This window comes from Oncorhynchus mykiss, chromosome 9, assembly GCF_057628025.1.
Source record: "Oncorhynchus mykiss isolate SJ-2025 chromosome 9, ASM5762802v1, whole genome shotgun sequence".
Lineage (NCBI taxonomy): Eukaryota > Metazoa > Chordata > Actinopteri > Salmoniformes > Salmonidae > Oncorhynchus > Oncorhynchus mykiss.
This window is the reverse complement of record NC_143030.1, coordinates 31,614,629-31,637,622: the sequence shown is the minus strand read 5'-3', so window position 1 is coordinate 31,637,622 and position 22,994 is coordinate 31,614,629. Positions and strand designations below refer to the sequence as shown.

The following is a 22,994-nucleotide window of genomic DNA, read 5'->3' as shown; positions in this document are numbered from 1 at the left end:
TATACACACATACAGTATTCAATTTGAATGAGTTAGGAATTGCAGGTCAAACTACGGTATTGGGAGTGTCTTCAAAGTGTCCACATGCCCAATTGAATGTGGGCACCCATTTGTCTGTGTGTCTGAGTATCCCTTAGGGGTGTATGCCCTCGCGTGTGTCTCCACCACTGTTGGTGATGTGTGTGTCCCCACCCCCCACCCCTGTGTGTGTGTGTCTGCTGCCATCGTGTATGTACGCATGCAAGGAGAGTGTGTGTGTGTGTGTCTCCTACTTGCAGCTGGCGCAGACGAAGCAGCGTGGGTGGTAGGTTTTGCCCAGGGCCGACACCACCTCTCCCTCGATGAACTCCTCACAGCTGAAGCAGCGCGTGCCGTACATCCGCTGGTAGTCCAGGGTGCAGATGTACTCCCCCTGGCGCACAAAGAACCCCCCTTGGGCCAGGTCAACGCCACACACTGCACGGAAGGGGTAAAAGGGGGAGAGAAAGAGAGGAGAACACAATTAGACATAGGATCAAAGACAGCAGTGTGTTGTCATGAGGGCTAAATTGCATGAGGGGGTGGTACAGATGGCTAACTCTAGCTGAAATTCACAAGGAGAGGCCCAAAGAAGAGAGGGGGATAAGGACTCAGTAGATAACGCCAACACTGAGCTCCGAGAGCTTGAGTGACAGTCTGGAACAAGTCATAGGACGAACATTGTTCTACGCAAGAGCCTGTTCTACACATCCTCTTATTTTCACACACACACAGGCATACACACACACATGCACACACACACACACACACACACACACACACACACACACACACACACACACACACACACACACACACACGCACGCACGCACGCACACACACACACAGGCATACACACACACACACACACAGGCATACACACACACCCACAGGCATACACACACACACACAGGCATACACACACACACACAGGCATGCATACACACACACGCGCACACGCACACACATATACATTCATGCTACAGTACACACACATCACAACTTCTGATACTCTTACTTACTGTTGCTAATACTGCACAATTTAAACATTTTCCCCCCAATCCACCCTTCCCTGATACATGTGTAAATATTGTACTATAATTTGTTGGACGGTGAAACCCATGAGCTCTATTTTCGGCTGGTGTTAAGGGGCCACTGTTAGTTAGCAATTTCACCATGTAAAAACTGGTGCACTGGCATTTTCCAGCCTTAATGCCAGGATCAGCAATTTACCCGTCTTATATCAGCTTGCTTGTGGGGTGGAAATATTAGAGGTGTGTCCTTAAAAACATGATCCAAAGTGCTAATTTCAGGCAGCGCTGATGAGGATATTTAAGACCAACCAAAAGCTGGTTTTAATGGTAAAACCGTTGGTTATGGCATAAATATTGACATATTTAGAAACATAGAAAAGGAAAGTTTTTCCCCATTTCGTTTTATTTGATTAAAAACCAAGCATAGCCTCCCCTCCTCTTCATTAAGACTTATTCTGTCTGCCCAATGCAATAACATGAGTCAAATCTTTCGATAAAGGGTCTGGCTCCTGAGACCGACTGGAAATTCATCTTAAAAAACCAAAGCTTTATTAAAATACCAAGTTTGCGAGGAGTAAAACAGTGACCTGACTTTCCCCTTTCCCCTTTCTATCTATGCATCGTAGTCAGGCCCACATTGTTTTAGCCATGCAGGTCCCGTTTTGGACATCCGCAAAACCCCTTCCGCGATGTGAGGCTATGTGTCCAGGCCCTTTATGAAAGGAGAGATGAGTACCTCGGTGAATACCGGGGAACCTTGTATTTAGAAGCCATCTGTAACCTGTCAGAATAGCTCATTTTCCGTCTCATTTTTACTACAACCAAACTTACTAGAACGATTCACCTTCCGGGTTTGGTGGTGACAACGTCCGTGGTGCTTTTGCAACGCAACTTCTTATGTGTGATTGATCTGTAAGACGGTTCCGATTATGGTCATAAAACATACAGGTCGATTCGGGAGCAGTATAACAGCAAGTGGACATTCTATCCATATTGGATCTTTGTCCAGCTACTGTGAAAAGTTTGGATGTGTGTAAAACCCTCCATAGCCTGTGTTGTTTTAATATTATATGCCCACAGAGAGAAATGATGGTGCCTGTAAGTGTGATGTAGCCTACGTTGTTTTAATATTATATGCCCACGGAAAGCAATTATGGTGCCTGTAAGTGTGATGTAGCCTACGTTGTTTTAATATTATATGCCCACGGAAAGCAATTATGGTGCCTGTAAGTGTGATGTAGCCTACGTTGTTTCGTTTGGATTAGAATTGATTTGTTCTCTTTTTAGGCCTTATCAATAATTCATTTAATCTTTCTTATTGACAATGTTTGGCATGTCCATGCTCAGCTATAATTCAATTTACAGTAGGCCTAGCCCCTAGATCAGTGTGAATGCCATTGGAGCCATGTAATTACTTAGAAGAATGTGGACGGAAAATGGGTTCAAGTTTTTTTTTACATTTAAAAAAAAATATATATATATTTTTTTTTAGCAAAGGTAGGTCTACATTTTGTTATTTCGTTTCTGTAAGCTATTTAACACATAACGGACTAACATTGGAATTGGAGTTGATTCCAAGGGAATACATAAAAGACCGTAAATAGTCATCACAACCCAGCCCTTCACGCCAACCCCAGCAAGTGCGCCGATAATTGTGATGGTGAAAATAGCAAAAAGATTTCTGACACACCCCCCCGAACCTGTAGCGCTAGTGCCTGCACTTAGATGTACCATCGCGTTAGGTTTGTTAAAATAGAGCCCCATGTGTATCCTGTACATACAACTAATACAACTTGAAACTCTCCTCTCTGTCTCTGTCTCTCTTTCTCTCTGTCTCTGTCTCTCTGTCTCTCTCTGTCTCTCTCTGTCTCTGTCTCTCTCTGTCTGTCTCTGTCTCTCTCTGTCTCTGTCTCTCTCTGTCTCTCTCTGTCTCTCTCTGTCTCCCTCTGTCTCTCTCTCTCTGTCTCTCTCTGTCTCTCTCTCTCTCTCTGTCTCTCTCTGTCTCTCTCTGTCTCTCTCTGTCTCTCTCTGTCTCTGTCTCTCTCTGTCTCTCTCTGTCTCTCTCTGTCTCTCTCTGTCTCTCTCTGTCTCTCTCTGTCTCTGTCTCTCTCTGTCTCTCTCTGTCTCTGTCTCTCTCTGTCTCTCTCTGTCTCTGTCTCTCTCTGTCTCTGTCTCTGTCTCTCTCTCTGTCTCTGTCGAACCTAATAACCACAGAAACAATACATTAACCATGGCAACAACACACAATACACAAAACCGCCTTGACGTCCCTCCCTGGACACGCACGCTGGAAAGATCAATCCCTTCTCCAGTCATTTAATAAAACAAAGTGAGTTCCTTTCTTTTCACTCCCTCTTTTCTCAACAGGGAAGGAGAGGAAGAAAGAGTGATGTTTCAGCTGCTCCGTGTTACACCAGGGGAATCCTTGTGGCCCACTGCAACTTCTTTACAACCTTCTGACAACCTTTAAGCAACCTGACCCAGGGACGCACCATCCCAATAAAAGAGCTGCCAAACAATAACCATTGAATGTTGCTCAGGAAGTGGTGGACATATTTTCCAATAGAAGCTCGAATCCTCATTGGTCGGAGCCACCCTAGAATGTGGCACATGCAGCCTGCTTTCTAATATCCGGGCCTGTGGGATGACAATGCGTGAACCCTGTCCAGAGTTGCCTTTGTGTGCATGTGTGTGTGTGTGCGTGCGTGCTTGCATGTGAACCTTGTCCTGAATAAGATCATAACACTCTGGCCCAGCCGGGTAAACCTGGAAGCTGCCGGACATGAGGCAACAAGCATTGTTTCCAACACGTCTTCGAGTGATTGGGCTAGAAAGGGTTCATTACGAGGGAACAGACTGTACATAACACAATGTGCTGTGTGATGTGGTGACAACAGTTTGCGTCGCTTGTAGGTCTGTGAGTTGATACAGTGGTTCTATTCTACGTTTGGAGACCGTCTATAGTTGTGCTTCTCTCTATGCAACCGGGTTGAACTGTGAAACTATGCTATCAGTCAGTCCTCTACAGAGCATTCCTCCTACCTCCCCCTCTTTGATCCAGGTCCCTAAAGGGGCCAGAGGAATTAGGAAACAACTATAAGGAGTGTTTCAATCCTGGCGCCACCCTAGAGCCACCTGACCCTCTGCCAGCAGCGCGGGTAACCCGAAACCGACATCTCGCTCGCTTCTGTTTCTCTCTCTCGGTCTCTCGCTCACTCTCTCCTGAGAGAGGGAAAGAGAGAGAGAGAAAAAGAGAGTGAAGGCCCTAAGTCTACAGCAGGCTTGTCTTTCACAGATTGATATGTATACCTGCAGCAGATGGTCGCCCACAGACCACAGACCACGCCAGAAAGGATTTATCTGTATAAGGAAGGGGGAAATGTAGGGGAAGTGGAGGTTGAGTCAGCCATTACAGTGGTGCAGGCTCATGGTGATGATGTTGATGATTACCCAGGTCGACCCCACAAAAAACGCAGGTCAAGTACATTGGTTCCTCAATTAAAAGTGGTGAGGTTATGCTCCGACACTTTGTGGTAGATAGCGGCATGTTGTGGTAAATTGCTCATTCCGACCATTGCGTCACACTATCACAAGTGGGAGTTAGAATGCTGGTTATGCTTTCAGGGTGTTGCTTTCGGGTTTCTCCCCCCTCGAAAATCAGAATTCGAAGATTACAAACTAGCTTTATTTACCACAGTGTGGAGAGACTGACTGCCCCTCTATGTAGAGTGAGTTTCTGAAACATGGAGTCATTTTTTGATGACGGGAAGAAGAAACTGAATGAAGGTCCAGCGTGGGTATAAAGACGGAAAAAGGTTGCCCGTATTTACAAGACCTGGGCTATTTCATTTGGTTTGTCACTAGTTTATTTAGGCAATTTAATGTGTCAGTTTAGGCTTGGCCTATTTAGTAGGCTATTTTGTCAGCCTAAAGCTGAGTGACTCACTCATCTCTGGCTTTGGATCTCAATAAATAAGCACCTACATTCTTTCTGATCGCCTTGAATAAAGAAATGTTTTGACCAAGTCAATCCGCACATATCTCCCTGCACCCTCACATGCCACGTCTTGAAATGTGCAGACAGACAGAGTTAAAATACCTTTCCATCGTAATACTTCTGACAACCAACTTCCTAACTCCGCCCAGAACTTTTGGATTTGATCAAATCCCCCACAAGGCATGGGATTATTACAACCTAACAAAAAATGAACCTGGTCATTTAATTGAATTCACTGAAGACCTATGGGTTTAACCTTCTGAATTAATGATTATATTGAAGAAAGAAGCCGCCTCTAATGAGTTCCACGAGCCGATCCATTACCCGAACAAAATAACAGAAATTGGTTTAGCCTAATTGTTTCTATGACTACCGACAGCAGGCTATTATTCCCTTTTCCTCATGTCTATGCAACATTTTGCTCAACAGAAACCATGTCATGAGTTAAGAACAATGCATTAACATTTTCGCAATGCATTGTGGCACATTGACAACCCAAAACGCCTTGAAAGAGCCGAATAAAGCCACTAAATCAATAACTTAGAAAACAGTCCAGGAAGAGGATGTCATCCACTGTGCCCGGTCGCAGGCTCGCAGTTGGCTTCTCTCTGACACCACAAATCCATCTGTAGGTGACGCTTTATCTTTTGGAACAACAGAATTACCAGGTGAAGAGTAGGCTCTTTATTTGCCTCCAAGGCGAGTGTGGCCTCTTTGAGGCGATAGAGGAAATCAACAAGATCCACAAGTATTCTTTCACAATAGCTGGCTTTCTGTTATCTGCAGTTTGGAGCGTAGCGAATAGCACCCACTCCGCGAGCAAACACTCTTTGTTCATGTAATGGACTGTAAGGCAAAAGTAGGCTATTTTTCAAAAATCGGCATCCACATGTCAAGTCGCGCCATTGTATTTACCCAAGTTCTCTCTCAACTCCGGGACCACCCCCAGCTGATTATTGTGTCCTATGCAGGACTCTAGCGCAAGAGGAGAGAGATGCTCAAGCAGAAACATTCACACCTCCATTCATTTGCAAAGGGATAGTCTAATATCTCGGCTAGGTGTGAAATATCCCACAATTTGTGCCACAGTTTAGACTGCAGATAGATGCTGCGGTCCGTCAGAGTTGAGTCCTATGGTGAAGTGTAACCAGCGTCCCGGAATCGCCTCTTCACTATCGACGTTGAGACTGGTGTTTTGCGGATACTATTTAATGAAGCTCCTAGTTGAGGACTTGTGAGGCGTCTGTTTCTCAAACTAGACACTCTAATGTACTTGTCCTCTTGCTCAGTTGTGCACCAGGGCACAACTTTCTATTCTGGTTAGAGCCAGTTTGCGCTGTTCTGTGAAGGGAGTAGTATACAGCGTTGTACGAGATCTTCAGTTTCTTGCTAATGGTGGACAGAATTCCCGTACGGGGATTGGGGATTGGGCCAAACATGGTGGGAAGGTTTAGGGGATGGATTTAGCCTGGGAAGGAGGAGTTCTGGTATGCAGTCAGGACTCTGATCTGGTATGTCCTGGTATGTAGCAGATAGAATCCTATCCACTCTGCCTCTACTCCCGGTGCCAGAGAATGTGACGTTTGGGACACACTGGCACCAACATAGACTCATCAAACATCCTCGTGTGACCTGTGACCTAGTAGAAAGGACATGGAGTTGGCTGGAGGATGACTCAGAGAAGACTGGGAATGATAAAGATATGATGATAAAGATATGACAGTGAAGATAATGATTTTGACCGTCATCACCCATTGAAAATAAATAAAAACCAGTCCTAAGCATGGCAAGTAATGTAAATGACTGAGTAATAATAAATATGAGTAATACATCTCTTTCAGTAACCAGGCAGGACAGCCAGCATGCTGACACTCTAAATAGGCCTACTGTCTGTCTCTGAAAAGAGAGGTTAAGAGAAGCACTAATGAAGAGCGCTAATGAAGTGCTAATGAAGAGAGGAGAGAAGCGCTAATGAAGAGAGGAGAGAAGCGCTAATGAAGAGATGAGAGAAGAGAAGCGCTAACGAAGAGAGGAGAGAAGCGCTAACGAAGAGAGGAGAGTAGCGCTAACGAAGAGAGGAGAGAAGCGCTAATGAAGAGAGGAGAGAAGCGCTAATGAAGAGAGGAGAGAAGCGCTAATGAAGAGAGGAGAGAAGCGCTAATGAAGAGAGGAAAGAAGCACTGAGCACATATTTCCATTTCAGATTACCGGTTCCTTGTACAAATCAGTGTCTAAATGATGACGATGCAGTATCTTCAATCAGACTGTTCTAAATGCTTCAGTTTTTCTCAGGGTGTGTTGAGCGGAGTGGATTATGCAACGGGTTAACCCAGTTTACCATCACATAATCCCCAAAGTTCAGTACAGAGCAGAGAGAGGGTGTGGCCTGTACGCTCCTCTCCTCTCCACTAACGGAAATGGTTGAGCTTTCTTCCTCTCATCTCTCCTTCATTTATCTCGTATCCTTTGTTCATTTTGAATGTGTCAAAGCAGCTCCCCTGCCTGCTGCTGCACTTATGGAATCAGATCCAATCAAATCAAGTGTTGTTAGGATGTGCTTTATCCCCGTACGCACAATAAGGCTGTCAAATGAACAATAGCCTGTTTTCAAGCATAGGCTACCATGTTTAATCAAAGAGCCTTCTCACAAATGGCAAGTGGATGAAACACACAGTAGGAGTGAGCTATTTAGGCCCAACACAAAGACTTTCAATGACTCCCTAAAGAAGAGACGTCATCGTTCCGAGATCAAATCCATCACAAACATGTCACAGTCAACCGCATGTGTTTTTTTTGTTTGTTTGTTTTTTCCCACCTTTATTTAACCAGGTTGGCAAGTTGAGAACAGGTTCTCATTTACAATTGTGACCTGGCCAAGATAAAGCAAAGCAGTTCGACACATACAACAACACAGAGTTACACATGGAGTAAAACAAACATAATACAGTAGAAAAATAAGTCTATATACAATGTGAGCAACTGAGGTGAGATAAGGGAGGTAAAGGCAAAAATAAAGGCCATGGTGGCGAAGTAAATACAATATAGCAAGTAAAACACTGGAATGGTAGATTTGCAGTGGAAGAATGTGCAAAGTAGAGATAGAAATAATGGGGTGCAAAGGAGCAAAATAAATAAATACAGTAGGGGGAGAGGTAGTTGTTTGGGCTAAATTATAGATGGGCTATGTACAGGTGCAGTAATCTGTGAGCTGCTCTGACAGCTGGTGCTTAAAGCTAGTGAGGGAGATAAGTGTTTCCAGTTTCAGAGATTTTTGTAGTTCGTTCCAGTAATTGGCAGTTGAGAACTGGAAGGAGAGGCGGCCAAAGGAAGAATTGGTTTTGGGAGTGACCATGCTGGAGCGCATGCTACAGGTGGGTGCTGCTATGGTGACCAGTGAGCTGAGATAAGGGGGAACTTTACCTAGCAGGGTCTTGTAGATGACCTGGAGGCAGTGGGTTTGGTGACGAGTATGAAGCGAGGGCCAGCCAACAAGAGCATACAGGTCACAATGGTGGGTAGTGTATGGGGCTTTGGTGACAAAACAGATGGCACTGTGATAGACTGCATTCAATTGATTGAGTAGGATATTGGAGGCTATTTTGTAAATGACATCGCCGAAGTCGAGGATCGGTAGGATGGTCAGTTTTACAAGGGTATGTTTGGCAGCATAAGTGAAGGATGCTTTGTTGCGAAATAGGAAGCCAATTCTAGATTTAACTTTGGATTGGAGATGTTTGATGTGAGTCTGGAAGCAGAGTTTACAGTCTAGCCAGACACCTAGGTATTTGTAGTTGTCCACATATTCTAAGTCAGAACCGTCTAGAGTAGTGATGCTGGATGGGCGGGCAGTTGCAGGCAGCGATCGGTTGAAGAGCATGCATTTAGTTTTACTTGTATTTAAGAGCAATTTGAGGGAGCGGAAGGAGAGTTGTATGGCATTGAAGCTCGTCTGGAGGGTTGTTAACACAGTGTCCAAAGAAGGGCCAGAAGTATACAGAATGGTGTCATCTGCGTAGAGGTGGATCAGAGACTCACCAGCAGCAAGAGCGACATCATTGATATATACAGAGAAGAGAGTCGGCCCAAGAATTGAACCTTGTGGCACCCCCATAGAGACTGCCGGAGGCCCGGACAACAGGCCCTCTGATATGACACACTAAACTCTATCAGAGAAGTAGTTGGTGAACCAGACGAGGCAATCATTTGAGAAACCAAGGCTATCGAGTCTGCCGATGAGGATGTGGTGATTGACAGAGTCGAAATCCTTGGCCAGGTCAATGAATACAGCTGCACAGTATTGTTTCTTATCGATGGCGGTTATGATGTCATTTAGGACCTTGAGCGTGGCTGAGGTGCACCCATGACCAGCTCTGAAACCAGATTGCATAGCGGAGTAGGTATGGTGGGATTCGAAATGGTCGGTAATCTGTTTGTTGACTTGGCTTTCGAAGACATTAGAAAGTGTTAGCTCATGGTTAGTATTATTAGTCTGTATAGGGCATTGACTTACGATACGGAGCATTTTTTAGCACATGGGGATGTGTGAAACTTACTCCTCAGCCTGAAGTGTTGCTACTAGCGCTGCTCGAATTGAACATTTTTCAGTGCCGCAAACTGGTAAGATACTTCCAGAGGGCGGTCAGTTGTGCTCTGGGTTCAAGCCTCGGTGAGGTCCTGGGTTCAAGCCTCGGTGTGAGCCGAGTGTTACTCGCTAAATAAGCAGTGGGACCTCGATTATGCATGCTTAGTGGAAACTGGATGCCCAGTAGTGTGTGTGTGTGTGTGTGTGTGTGTGTGTGTGTGTGTGTGTGTGTGTGTAACTCAAAGGCCTCTGACCTATTGAACTGTGAGTCTGGAGTGCTGGTAAGGGGTGTGTAGCCTAATGCTTGAGAGAAGAAAGCCATGTGATATTATGTTGCAGTAGATTAGGTTTCCTAATTTTATGGATAGGAAGTAGCTACTGACTTTGCTGGAGTGAGAAATACAATAACTTAGTCTCAATAACTATTTGAGATCCATAGCTAGGCCAATCCCACATGAAAGAAATACTATTTTATAAATGCTATAGTATTCACTAAATTGTTTTTTGCAGGCTGTAGTATACATGTTGCACCCTCTACAACCACGGTGATTATTACTATCTGACCCTGCTGGTTATCTATGAACATTTTAAAATGTTCTCCAACCTGCACAGCCAGAAGAGGCCACCCCTCATAGCCTGGTTCCTCTCTAGGTTTCTTCCTAGGTTTTGGCCTTACTAGGGAGTTTTTCCTAGCCACCGTGCTTCTACACCTGCGTTGCTTGCTGTTTGGGGTTTTAGCCTGGGTTTCTGTACAGCACTTTGAGATATCAGCTGATGTAAGAAGGGCTTAATAAATACATTTGATTTGATACTGTAGTGTTTCTGCAGACACTACTGTAGTATTTTCATTACAGTGTTTTTGTTTTATTATCTTTGAAATAGAAGTGGGGGCTTTCTCTTTGAGGAAACCTACTGTAGAAATACTAAAAGAGCTAATAACCTGTAGGTAGGAAGAACTGGGGTCTGAATGGATATTTATGAGCTCCTGCTCTTTTGTATAACCTGCTGGGCACCCAATATATGGTCTATACTTGGCAAGTGGGTTTCTCACTTATGGGTGGCACAAATGTTGATACAGAGGAGGGGAATGGGCAGGGTATATGCAAATTAAGTACTGTAGTATTTACTATAGTTAAGAAAAAGTGTAGTGCTTTTGCAGACCGTAGTGTTTTTGCAAACGTTACTGTAGTATTTACTATAGTTTTTTTTGCATATAATACTGTAGTATTTACTGTACAGTATACTACAATATTTTATAGTAAGTACTACTTATGTTAGAGGGATACTACAGTGTGTAGTAGAGTATTATAAAGTATACTACAGTTTACTACAGTACTGTAGTGTTCTATTGTAAACTGCAGTATTTTTTTTACGTGGGAACTCAACCCGACTACTCCATAGTGCTGCAGCCCCACTAGTGCGCTAGGCCAGGGTTTCCCAGTCAGTCAGAGCGTTGACATCAAGCAGAAATTGAATGATGCTTTAGAGGTAGACAATACATAAAAACACACACACACACACACACCGAGACCCATGTCTCATTAATTATTGGTATGGGTGCATTGTGTAAGAGAGAGGCATTAATATAGATGACCTTCGACTCGTGGTGGCTGAATAAAAACAGGAAGCTGGGGATAAACAGAGCCACAACCGGACACACACACTAAGGTGACCACATTTAAAATGATTTTCCAGGACAGTGTAGCCTACATGAATAAAAACATCCCTCCCGACACACACACTCAAAAAATAACATTACCAAAGTTTGCATTTGCATAGTTCTAACACTAAATCTGTTTCTGTACATTTTCCAGTGGAAATTGTTAAAGGTAGTCCTCGTGCATAGAGTTGCATGGTGTTTTTTATTATTATGCTAATTATATTTCCGCAGGAGCGTGGACGTCGACCTTTTAACGTGAAAAAACTGAGTCAAAGCGTAATTCCATTATCTGTGGAATTGTCGATTTTTATCGTCCTAGCACAGACACACACGCACAGGCACACGCACACACACACACACGCACACACACACACACACACACACATACACACACACACACACACACACACACACACACACACACACACACCTTAACCCTTCCTTATACTGCCTGTTTATAGCCAGCCGGTCAACAAGAGTCTACAATGACCAGGATTCTGACAATACTATTATACAATACAGAACATAATAGACTAATGCCCGTCTGCGAGGCCCAAAACTCCCTATCCTCAGAACATCCCATTTGTGAAAGGTTATCTAATGTAGCATGAAGGGAAAATGGAAATGGAAGCTACTTACGAAGTAAAGGCACTCAGAATATCTCCTCGGAGGATTCCCCTCTGAAGACTATGTGAAATCAGAGTGATTTTCTCCACCTAATTCATACATTTCCTGCTGAGAGAAATAATAAGAAACCTCTCTGTCTATCGTATCATTTCTTCAAGGTCATTCACGGTGAGATTTACGACTTAAAACGGAGTCATTTCTTGGGTTGTAATAATACAGGATTAAACGGATGAAGACACTTTGAGGTGTACTTCCACATCCAACTAGTTTCATCTATCGGGGCCTGTATTCATCAAGCTGATCTAGGATCAGTTCCTCACCCCGTCCATATAATCTTCACCATCATGATCTAAAAGACAAAACTGATCATAGATCAACAGTCCTACTCTAAGACGCTTTATGGATATGTGCACTGAACTGCTGTAGGTATTCAGGGATTTCCGATTTGTCTTGAAATGCTCCGTTGACATGTTTCATAATGTTTCCTAACCAGCAGCTTTCCTTAGTGGAAATAATACACACTGACACACACGCCTGAGCAGCTCATCAACAAATGAATCAGACCGGGTCTGTGTGCATACAATTCCCTGGTTGGAGAGGCCTGTTTGAAGGCTAACATCGAACTATCAATAGTCTGGGCTGTAGAAACACTGCCTCTGTGTGTGTGTGTGTGTGTGTGTGTGTGTGTGTGTGTGTGTGTGTGTGTGTGTGTGTGTGTGTATGTGTGTGTGCGTGCGTGCGTGTGCACGTGCAAATTACCTTTTTGAAAGCTGAACAGAACCAGACCACAGGATGCTAATGAAATTGCATGTCATTTAGATGTAATTTGTGGCTAATCTAATTCCCTATCCTGATCCTGCAGATGAAAATTAAAATGGACAACAACAGCCAGCCCAGACATCTGGTTAAGCCAGATTAGTCTTCAAGACACCAAGTGACCCTACATACAGCCTCAATATGCTGCTGCTATTAAATATATACAGTATGTACTGTGTGCAATGTGTATACCGATATGTCTGTATGTGACCTTGCTGGCAGTCCCTTGCAAAAGCCCCTTTGTATTTTACAGTGTGTGCCTGGGTGGTAGTATGAGTGGACATGCGTGTGTGTCCTTGACAGAATAAAATGCTACGTGGGGATTGGAGTGCAGAGTCTATGGTCGATTGTTTTGCCCACGGTCGATCATTTTGACATGAGAAACAGAAACTCACTTCAAGGTGAGACTTTGCTCCCACTCGGTGGAGCTAAACTGCTCGCAGACTACTAAGACAACGTAAGAGAGGCAAGCTAGCGTGGGTCTGTGTCTGTTATTCGTTCCCACGGCGTATTACATCATGTTTGTACATCGGATTTTCTCCTCTCTCCGTTCACAGGCCCTGACATAGAACAGGAGAAAACCTGACGTTTTTTTAGTCTACAGTAGCCTATGGTGCTTAGTTTGTCCTGAACAGGAAAACCTCTGGGCCCTACCCAACAGACTGTGTTTACTGTACTATACCTATTGAGTACATTCCATTCAAATCTAGACCTGGCCCAGAAGGACCCCTATGGAACAAGCACTAGACCCTGGGCCTGTTTCAAGGTCTGACAGAGGTGGGCGTTGGTGATATGTGTGAGTGTGGGGTGAGGTCACTATCCCATCCCTGAGTGACAACAACAACAAAAAGCACCCGAGCTACGAAGGTTCTGGTCAAGCAACAAGAGAACAGAGAGGCCAAAAGCCAACACCCCCATTGAGAATATCTAAAACAGCTGCCATTGTCCCCCCCCCCCCCCGTCAAATAGACCCCGGAACATGTGGTTGTTCGTGTATGTTTACTGTCCAACACCAATAGTTCTAGGAAGGAATCTATTTGGATAGGTTAATAATGAAATTGATAGCTGATATCGCTAACAGTTGCCTGTTTTTCCATAGGTCTATGTACATAACGCTCACCGGCCTGTAAGCTTGTATAGTAAGTTCGGGTGTCCACAGTTTTGCTGGCAGTAGGCAATTCCCCTTTGTGTGAAAATGCTTTTGTGATGTTATCATCCTCCATGAGAACAAAAACAGGCGAGGGATAAAAATCTCCTCAATGTTCTGCCAGACAACAGTTTCAGTGTATCTTTCATTTTGGACATAGCTGATTCACTAACTAACTAATTAATCGGGTGTCATAAAATCCGACATAACAGGACAGATAATGTGACAGATAAAGTTCTTGCATCAACAAAAGCTAGCAACACTTGATAGCATTCCTGGCATAAAGTGAATTAGCTAGCTAAAAGTAACATGATTAAACAGCCTAGGGCTACATCTGAGGCTGTATTTTGTGTTACCACTCCTAGCCCTGATGATATCAGACTACCAGAGCCACTGGGGGGGGGGGGGGGGGTTACATTAAATGACTAACCCTGTGTAGCATAGTGCTAATTATAATTGGCTAGCAAAGTGCTAATGGTTTCCCCTTCAGAACTGGCACCGTTAGCCGCCTAGCTTACACCCGTGGTAGCTCTAATTAGCGATAAGCAGACAGGGAGGTCATATTATTTGATATGGTTGATTCTCCTCCAGGTCAACCTGAGGAGTCTTTGATGGTTTTCTGATACGGCCCTGTTGCAGCCTATAAAGTGGCTGGAGCCAGAGTAGGTTGAAGTTACCTCCAACCACTGATACAGGGTCAGATGTTTATTCATCCCTCTAATGGTTTAGGTTAAGATTAGAGGTAGGGTAATCTGTTCCTAGATCTGGACTTCAGAGTAACTTCTACCTCAAGCTCTGGAGTACACTCAGTCCACAACATCTGGAAGTTTATTGTCAAAACGGGCCCCCACCCTCATACCTCAGGATACATGAAGAATTCTGGCAGTATAAATCCAACAATTAGATGGAAAATTGCATTCCTGCAGTGGAATTCTGGGAAGGGCAAAATAAGGCTTCCTGATAAGGGGGGTGGTTCAGCTGGGTGTTGTCTCGGTAAACACTCTAGTTTAGTTTTTTTTGTCATTAGGGGGTTGGGGGGTGGTTAAGGGATTGGGATTGGGGTGTGGACGAACCCCCTCGGTGCCTCTCCCTGTCAGTGTTGAGTCTATAAGGGGTATTAATACCGCCCTCTAAATGCCTGACATTTCATTAACGAGCCTCATACATTTCCTATGAGAAACCACACTGACAAATGAACAAAACATGAATACATACTGTATTTCAGGCATAAACCAAAAACATCAAGTGGAGGAAATATTGAAAATGTAGGAATTGCTAAAGAAAATGTAATACAATACTATTGCAGGTGTAAGAATCTTCACACTTAGTGCATTTCCCCTCGGACCAGACTTCCCCTATGAATCAGTAAACCAGGGATAAACATTTCAACATGGAGAGTAGGCTTGGGCGGTATACATCATATACTGGGGTATTCTGAAATATCTACGGGATGGTTTTTCAATACCGTCAATACCGTTGAAACTATTCCTTTGATGTTTTTTGATACATTTGAATATTTGCCCGTGACTTTTTAAGCAAATACCTGTAGTCAACTTGCGCAATATGTTAGGAAATAAAGAATATCGCGTTCTTAACTTCACCTGTCACATAATTGTTTGTTTACAAGCACGACAAGAGACTGGAGCCTTGTGAGTCACTCACTGTTGTGCACCAGGTGATCTACTTAGAGTATGGAATTCGCAACTAAATGTTTGCCAGCTAGATATCGTATAACTATTAAGTTAACTCTCTTAAATGTGTTAAATGCTCTGCAGTTGTTCATTTGGATTGCTAATTTAGTAGCTAGTTAGCTATCTAACGAAGTTTAGCTTGCCGGTAACACCAGAGATTCCCCTCCTGGATCAAGAGCTTTGCTGTCTAATATTTGTTATGTGCGTGCAGCAAACCGTGAGTAGCATTTTTAAGAGTTACTTGTATAACTTAATGAACTGGGATGTCTGTCCTGAAAATAGTTTAGGTCAGAGGCTGTATAAAATGGTCTCAATGCCTTCATTAGCATCTAGTTACCATTCTATATGGGATTTTACATGTCCTTGTTAGCATTGCTAACATTCCGATTACAATGTCTCAGTGAAGTCTGAAAATAGCGCCCCTTGTGTTCAGTGCCGGTATTACCAAATATCCCAGTATGGCACAAGGTCGATAAGAAGGTATGACAATCTGGATACCACCTAAGCCTAAATGAGAGGATGATCTCTTTAGACAGTGTCACTCACTAGAGTCTAGACCTGCCTTTATTTTTCAGCTCCTCTTCATTTCCTCTCTCCTTTTTACTCATCCCTCGTTCCTAGATGTGAGTTTGAATGGGGGGGTGAGGGTGTCCAGTGGCGTTACACACTGATGTAAGAATAAACGTGATAAACTGAAGGAAGTGCACAACATTGTCCCGACCCCGCTGGTTTCCTAGCAACCCCGCTTGTGTTCATAACAACATCACACTGACACTAGCCCCTAGTGAAAGACTGGGGCCTTACAGAGTGCAATGGAGATGACTGAGAGAGAAAGGAGGAGTGGGCTGAATATGAGATCACAGCAGCCAACTCTTTAGCTACACACACACAAACACACAGACACACACGGACACACATAGACACACACACACAGACACACACACACACAGACACACACAGACACACAGACACACAGACACACACAGACACACACACACACACACACACATTAAAAGAGACAAAACAGGAAACACTGATCCTTCTGTTCTTTGATTGCTTTGACCTGCCCTATCTAACCTAGCCTGTTTGTTTTCTATGGTAGTGCTCTGGTGAGTGAGTGAGATACGGTAGCAAACATGATGACTGTACGTTGCACCTGCTATAACCAATGCCCATAAGAATGCAGGAAATCCAGTAGCTAACTGCCAGTGCTCATGATAACTAGTCAGCAGTCTTTGTGTGTCCTTGTATCTGTATCTGGTGAGAGCATTGGGCCAGTAACCGAAAGGTTGCTGGTTCGAAATCCCCAAGCCGACGAGGTGAAACATCTGCCAATGTGCCCTTATGCAAGGCAAGGCAATTAAATCAAATTAAATCAAATGTATTTGTATGTGACAAATACATTTGATTTGATTTGATTTAATTGCTCCTTTAAGTCGATTTTGGATAAGAGTGTCTGCATCAAAAAAATATGTATTGACTAGATAATAAGAGGTTAGGGGTCAAGGCCGACGTACCTTTGCAGACGAAGCACTTGATGTGGAAGTGTTTGTTCTGCACGCGCAGCACCTCTCCCTTGCAGGCCTTGCCACAGTTCTGACAGGGGATGGAGCTGCTGCTGCTGACCCCCTGCTCCAGAGGGCTGTGGACACCCTGCTGATGAAACACTGAAAGAAACGGAGAGCGGCACCGAGGTTAGATAGAAAATGCACACACATGCATTTGGAGATGTCACGTGTAGAAACATACTCGTGAACAAAAGCATTCATGACTCATGCAAAACGCACACAGGCAGGCACACACACACACACATTCATTACATAAGTATGTTCGAAACTTCAAACAGCCCGGAGGCCCGCACATGGTATGTACTGTTATGATATATGACAAGTACTGTATGTCTATGAGTAGTGGTAAAGATATGACCAGATAATTGGTTCAGTCCATACGAAGTCGTGGTACAGTATACAACATCAGCTTACGTCTTTCAGCACCTCACCCTTCTCCATTTATAATGACACAAAGCGCTCGCATACTCACCCATGCAAGTCATCATCCCATCCCAATACGGACAACTGATCAGACAAACAGTCTCTCTCTCTCTCTCTCTCTCTCTCTCCAAACCGGTTCTGTTTTGGACACCATGGTTACTCCTAATTGAGGTTCAAAAGAAGGGGGAAACAATGGCATTCAGATAGACTGCCTGTGCTAAGCAGGGCACCGTTTGCTAGACTAGTGTTTACCCGAGAACCAGTTTCAGCTTCAGTGTCCCTCCATTCATTCATTCATTTATTCATTCAAGAGTTTCTCCTCTCTGTTCTTTGTCTGCCAACATTACCATTGAGAACTTGAGAAATGTCCCTGTTTAGCCTCTACTTAGGTCCAAATGAGATTTGGGACTCAAACAAAGCCATGTTAGGCACTCTACAAGCTGTAGAGTTATGTCTGTTGCCGACGACAGTGAAAAACACCTTCAACGCCATTTATTATCCCTTTGACTAGAACCTCAGGCCATGACTAGAAGAACCAGACTCAGAGGTAGAGCAAAGCATTCTGGGAATGTTTAAAGGGCCTCTGGTGAGGTAAAAAGCTATTTTTCAGTTTTATACAGCGAGCGGAAGACTGGTTAAACAACAGGGATCGGGGAGTGTGTGAGGCAAACTTCAAGGCAAACAAGATCTTATGAACCTCCGTGAACTAATGCCATGGGATGACAAAGAAACAAGGATATTCACCATAAAGGCTAGAGGTGTGGTGCTGGTTGATCATACTTCATGTTCCAAGATCTTGTCTTTGAATAAAGGCCATGGCCTAATCAAGTGCATTGTGACCCCAAAATCTGCTTTGAATTCCAATCCATACTTCCAGATTACGATCAGTTGCATTTTTATGGAGATATTCGTAGTAATCACATGAAATTTCAACAGGAGGCATATAATATAATCAAATATCAAATAATCAAATACTCTGGCATATATTGGAAGTCTGCTGCTTGTCAACAGGAAGCAGAACTCTGTCTTATTACAGTGTAAGCTACCAGTGTTGTGTTCGAGACCAGCTAAAGCGAGACTGATTCAAGACCAAGACCAGAGCGGGGCGAGACCGAGTCAAGACAGAGACCAGAAAAACGCAAGTCCAATTCAAGAGCATGATTGGAATTTTGTCAAATTGCCACCATAAAAATAGTTAATATTTCAGAAGAACTTGTGGATTCTTTAGACATTCAGAATAGTGGGAAAATGCTGAGAGAAAATAGAGAGCCACTCTACAATTTATTACTACACGAGGGCCTTCTATGCCTTCAAAGAAGGGCTAAGGATTTTTTAAATAAATAAATGCAGTTTTAAAATATACATTTTTTTTTCATTTCTATTTAATCTGTTCAATAATAGTTCAATTATATTCTAATTATATTCTAATTTTCAATGATATTCTGATTTAATCTCTTCAGTTTCTGTTGGAACGGAAGGGGTTAACACTGAAGCAAAATAAATATCCAATCAGGATTTTTCTTTGGTAGTCTCCAGGGAGATAATTCTAGCTAAGTCAGCCATTGGCTAGGCCATCAGAAGCGCGAGAGAAGGCATCTTCCATTGAAATGTATTAGGCCAGAATTGTGCAGTGACAGTGGAATCAACCAATCACATTTTGACTTGTAATGGATGGGACTGTTTTAACAAAAACATATGGAAACTGTGCAGTAGCGAGCAATAGTTTTCCCGCGGTCTAGCTAGCTTTTGTTGTAGGCTAGTTTGAAGCGGCTGCAGCAGGTGTTACCGAAAAGGATGCTGTTGCTAATTTGTTAGCTTTGCCCTTTTCACTAGCAACTTCGAACAAGAAGATACGTTTCAAGGGATCAGCATCCGTTTCAAATGATCGAAAACACGGCGAGTGGAACTGTTTTTTTTATTGCAGACCACTTGCTGTTGCTTGCTATCTCTTTGAAAATAACTTTACGTGTGTGAAACTGTCGCATTTGAACTTTAGGTCATCGGTTACTTTGTGTGCTGAACTTTAAAAAAAAAACCTGTTTGCAATGGGAAGTAATAACTGTGCATTTCGATTTGGAAACGCTTCGCCTAATGCTTGTGTTTTTGTATTCCTGTGATTGCGACCTACTGGCTTATTATGTCAGAGTGAATGGAACTGCTTATCCGTTCACATCATGCATTGTGTGACTTCTCTTGTTCTATCGGCCCTGTATGTTTTACAGAAAGTGTACTCTCCCACATGGACTGCGCTGCTATTACGGTCGCTGTCCTCTCAGCATCACAAACCTGTCACGCACATCCTGTGATGTGTCACTGTTGGGGATGTTGTGATAGTGATGGTGTGAGGCTACCGTACAGTAGGTTAGCGTAAGCCGTGTGGTTGTTGTTGCTGGTAGCACGATCTGTGCGGGTTGTGTCTGTGTGAGTGGCAGCACAGAAAGCTCGGCTCAGCCTCAGGCCTGTTAGATTCAGTTGGGCGCATTAAGGTATGCTCGGTTTTCTGCTATCTTTCCCCCAACTGAAAGCCTAGGTCCAATAGCCACGGTTCGCCACTGCGCAAACATGTCTATAATAGATAAAAAGACTGTTACAATTTCCCCCCATCGCCCCTTACTAATAGTGAGTTAGTAGGAAGCCCAAGTTTCAATAGGCGATAAGATGTTCATGATATATTTGGCATCAAGAAGCGGTTTTACGCGCTCACTGAATGGAAGCTGATAATGATGAGTTTTTTACTCCGAGTCAAGACAGAGTAAAAATGTAAATGTATCCGACACAGGACAAAACTGTGACCAGACTTTGGAACTACAACACTGGCTGCTACTGTACCAATAAAGGCAAGAATTTGGGGGAAGGAAAGTCACGCGTCCTCATAAAATGGTCTGGGGCACTTCAAGAGCCTGAGTTGATTGAAACCATGTGGCACAGCAAGAGTCCAGCCGAGACTATTCTATTGGAGGAAATGGGGGGTCTGCCCACTGACCCCTCTCTCTCTCTCTCTCTCTCTCTCTCTCTCTCTCTCTCTCTCTCTCTCTCCCTCTCTCTCCCTCGCTCTCTCTCTCGGCCGGACCAGCATACACTACCCCTGGCACGCACTTGTTTAGTGGATCCCGTATCATTCACTTTCTGGACAATAAATACGGCTTGGGGGAGTCCAAGATGATTCCACTAGGGGGCTTCTCTTGTAATGGGTACAGTTTAGGCCTAGAGCATTTCAGGGTAAATAGTATGAAGGAGCACTCTTGACACACAAGGAACACAATGTGCTATGAAGAACCTCCAAGGGCTAGGCTAACAGAAAACACTGTACTGAGCTATTGAGCCCATCCCATAACACACATAACACCAAGACCTATAGCCTGGCACAGATGTCCTGCTCATCAATCACCCTGTTCTCCTCTGCTCCCTCGCTGACAGACACAAACCCACAGTGTCGCCCTCCCAAAGGTCACAGCCAGAAAACAATCTGAGCTATGCACCACTACAGACCTCGGGGACATGCCATCTATGTCCCCCCCACCCAACCACACACACACGAGAGGTCGACCGATTATGATTTTTTTTTTTTTTAGTATTGCCAGTGTAGTATAGCTTCCGTGCCTCTCCTCGCTCCTCCCTGGGCTCGAACCAGCAACACAAAGACAATTAGCGTGCGCTAACTCGCCAGCCATTTCACTTCGGTTACACCAGCCTCATCTCTGGAGTTGATAGGCTTGAAGTCGTAAACAGCGCAATGCTTGACGCACAACGAAGAGCTGCTGGCAAAACGCACAAAAGTGCTGTTTGAATTAATGTTTCCGCGCCTGCTTCTGCCTACCACCGCTCAGTCAGATACTTAGATACTTGTATGCTCAGTCAGATTATATGCAACGCAGGACACGCTAGATAATATCTAGTAATATCATCAACCATGTGTAGTTAACTAGTGATTATGATTGATTGTTTTTTATGAGATAAGTTTAATGCTAGCTAGCAACTTACCTTGGCTTACTGCATTCGCGTAAAAGGCAGTCTTGTTGTGGAGTGCAATGAGAGAGAGGCAGGTCGTTATTGCGTTGGACTAGTTAGCTGTAAGGTTGCAAGTTTGAATCCCCCGAGCTGACAAGGTGAAAATCTGTCGTTCTGCCCCTGAACAAGGCAGTTAACCCACCGTTCCTAGGCCGTCATTGAAAATAAGAATGTGTTCTTAACTGACTTGCCTAGTTAAATAAAGGTATAAATATATATATATATATTTTTTTAAATCGGCAAATCAGGGCCCAAAAATACCGATTTCCGATTGTTATGAAAACTCGAAATCGGCCCTAATTAATCGGCCATTCCGATTAATTGGTCGACCTCTATCACACACACACACACGTGCATAAGCACACACACGTGCACGCACAAATACCATACACAGGCAGGCATTTTTCCTTCAAGGTTGGCCGATAGCTACTGTAGGTGAGCAGTCAGTGTGGCCCAGATGGGCAGCCATCTTGAATTCCTGTTCCAGGAGCCATGCTCTCCACTAAAAATATCCCTGTTCCCTCAACCCAAGACGATTCCATGGTGCTCCATTCCAGGCAGGGTCCATCTGCCTGGCTGGCGGTGGTGGACGATTAAAATGCTCGGGTTACCACCGCAGGGGCATTTTCTGGTGGCCAAAACATTGACCTTGGGACGTACCTTAACAGGGATAGGCGTTAGATCCCCTAGCTTTAGCTCTGTAATCCATATTCTTTCATTTTGAAATTATTTATTCTGGCATGGATATCAACATCAGGGAGCCCCCCAAATCCAGGGAGTCCCCCATGCAGATCAACAAAAATGATCACAATCAGATTTGTGGTGAAAAAATTATAATGGAAAACTACACCTGAACTTACTGCCACAATAGCAATGTAGGCTCACAGATAAACCTGTGCTGTCATGCCTGACATGATCTGATATGCATTTGACCTATGACCTATAACCCCAGGGTCAAATACTACAGAGCGCTTTATCCCCATTCAAAAGATGATGATGCAACTCATTTTTTGGGGGGGGTACAGACAGACACTCCACACATGGAATACAAATTACTGCCTTTGACATTCCAAGGACATCAACGTTAACATCCTTGTCGATGATTTTACAAGTGCCATCCATCTCATTGTTTCTCTCTCACCATCTCTGTCTAGTTATCTCTCTCTCACCCTCCCTCTCTGTCACCAACTTCTATCTATCTCGCTCTTAATCTTTTTTTCCCTCTCTCCCTGAAATCTGGGTGATGAGATAAGCTCTGTGCGCCGGGCAGTCCAGATATGGCTGACCAGCCGACCGTGACTGAGCACGTAACTCGGTTAATAGAATTGATTAGGTTCAGCCGCAGCTCAGTATTTAAGGATGACACTCAAATAGTATCCTCTTAAATAGCATCCTCTTCAGTGGGTCTTTAATGGTTGTTTAC

At 43.9% G+C, this 22,994-nt stretch overlaps 1 protein-coding gene and 1 non-coding gene across 18 annotated transcripts in view; both read right to left on the bottom strand.

Annotated features, from left to right (window-relative positions):
- ablim2 (actin binding LIM protein family, member 2) overlaps positions 1-22,994 on the bottom strand; it is a 104,959-nt gene that overhangs the window by 45,292 nt on the left and 36,673 nt on the right. For all 17 annotated transcript variants that reach the window (XM_090184064.1, XM_090184054.1, XM_036987768.2 and 14 more), the window contains exons 2-3: positions 17,090-17,239; positions 273-456 (exon numbers count right to left, since the gene is read on the bottom strand). In XM_090184064.1, the coding sequence (XP_090040190.1) occupies positions 273-456; positions 17,090-17,239 (334 nt within the window). The remainder of the gene's footprint in view (positions 1-272; positions 457-17,089; positions 17,240-22,994) is intronic.
- On the bottom strand, positions 10,518-10,573 carry LOC118966204 (U7 small nuclear RNA). Its single transcript, XR_005053470.1, has one exon. It is a non-coding gene; the product is annotated as a U7 small nuclear RNA (small nuclear RNA).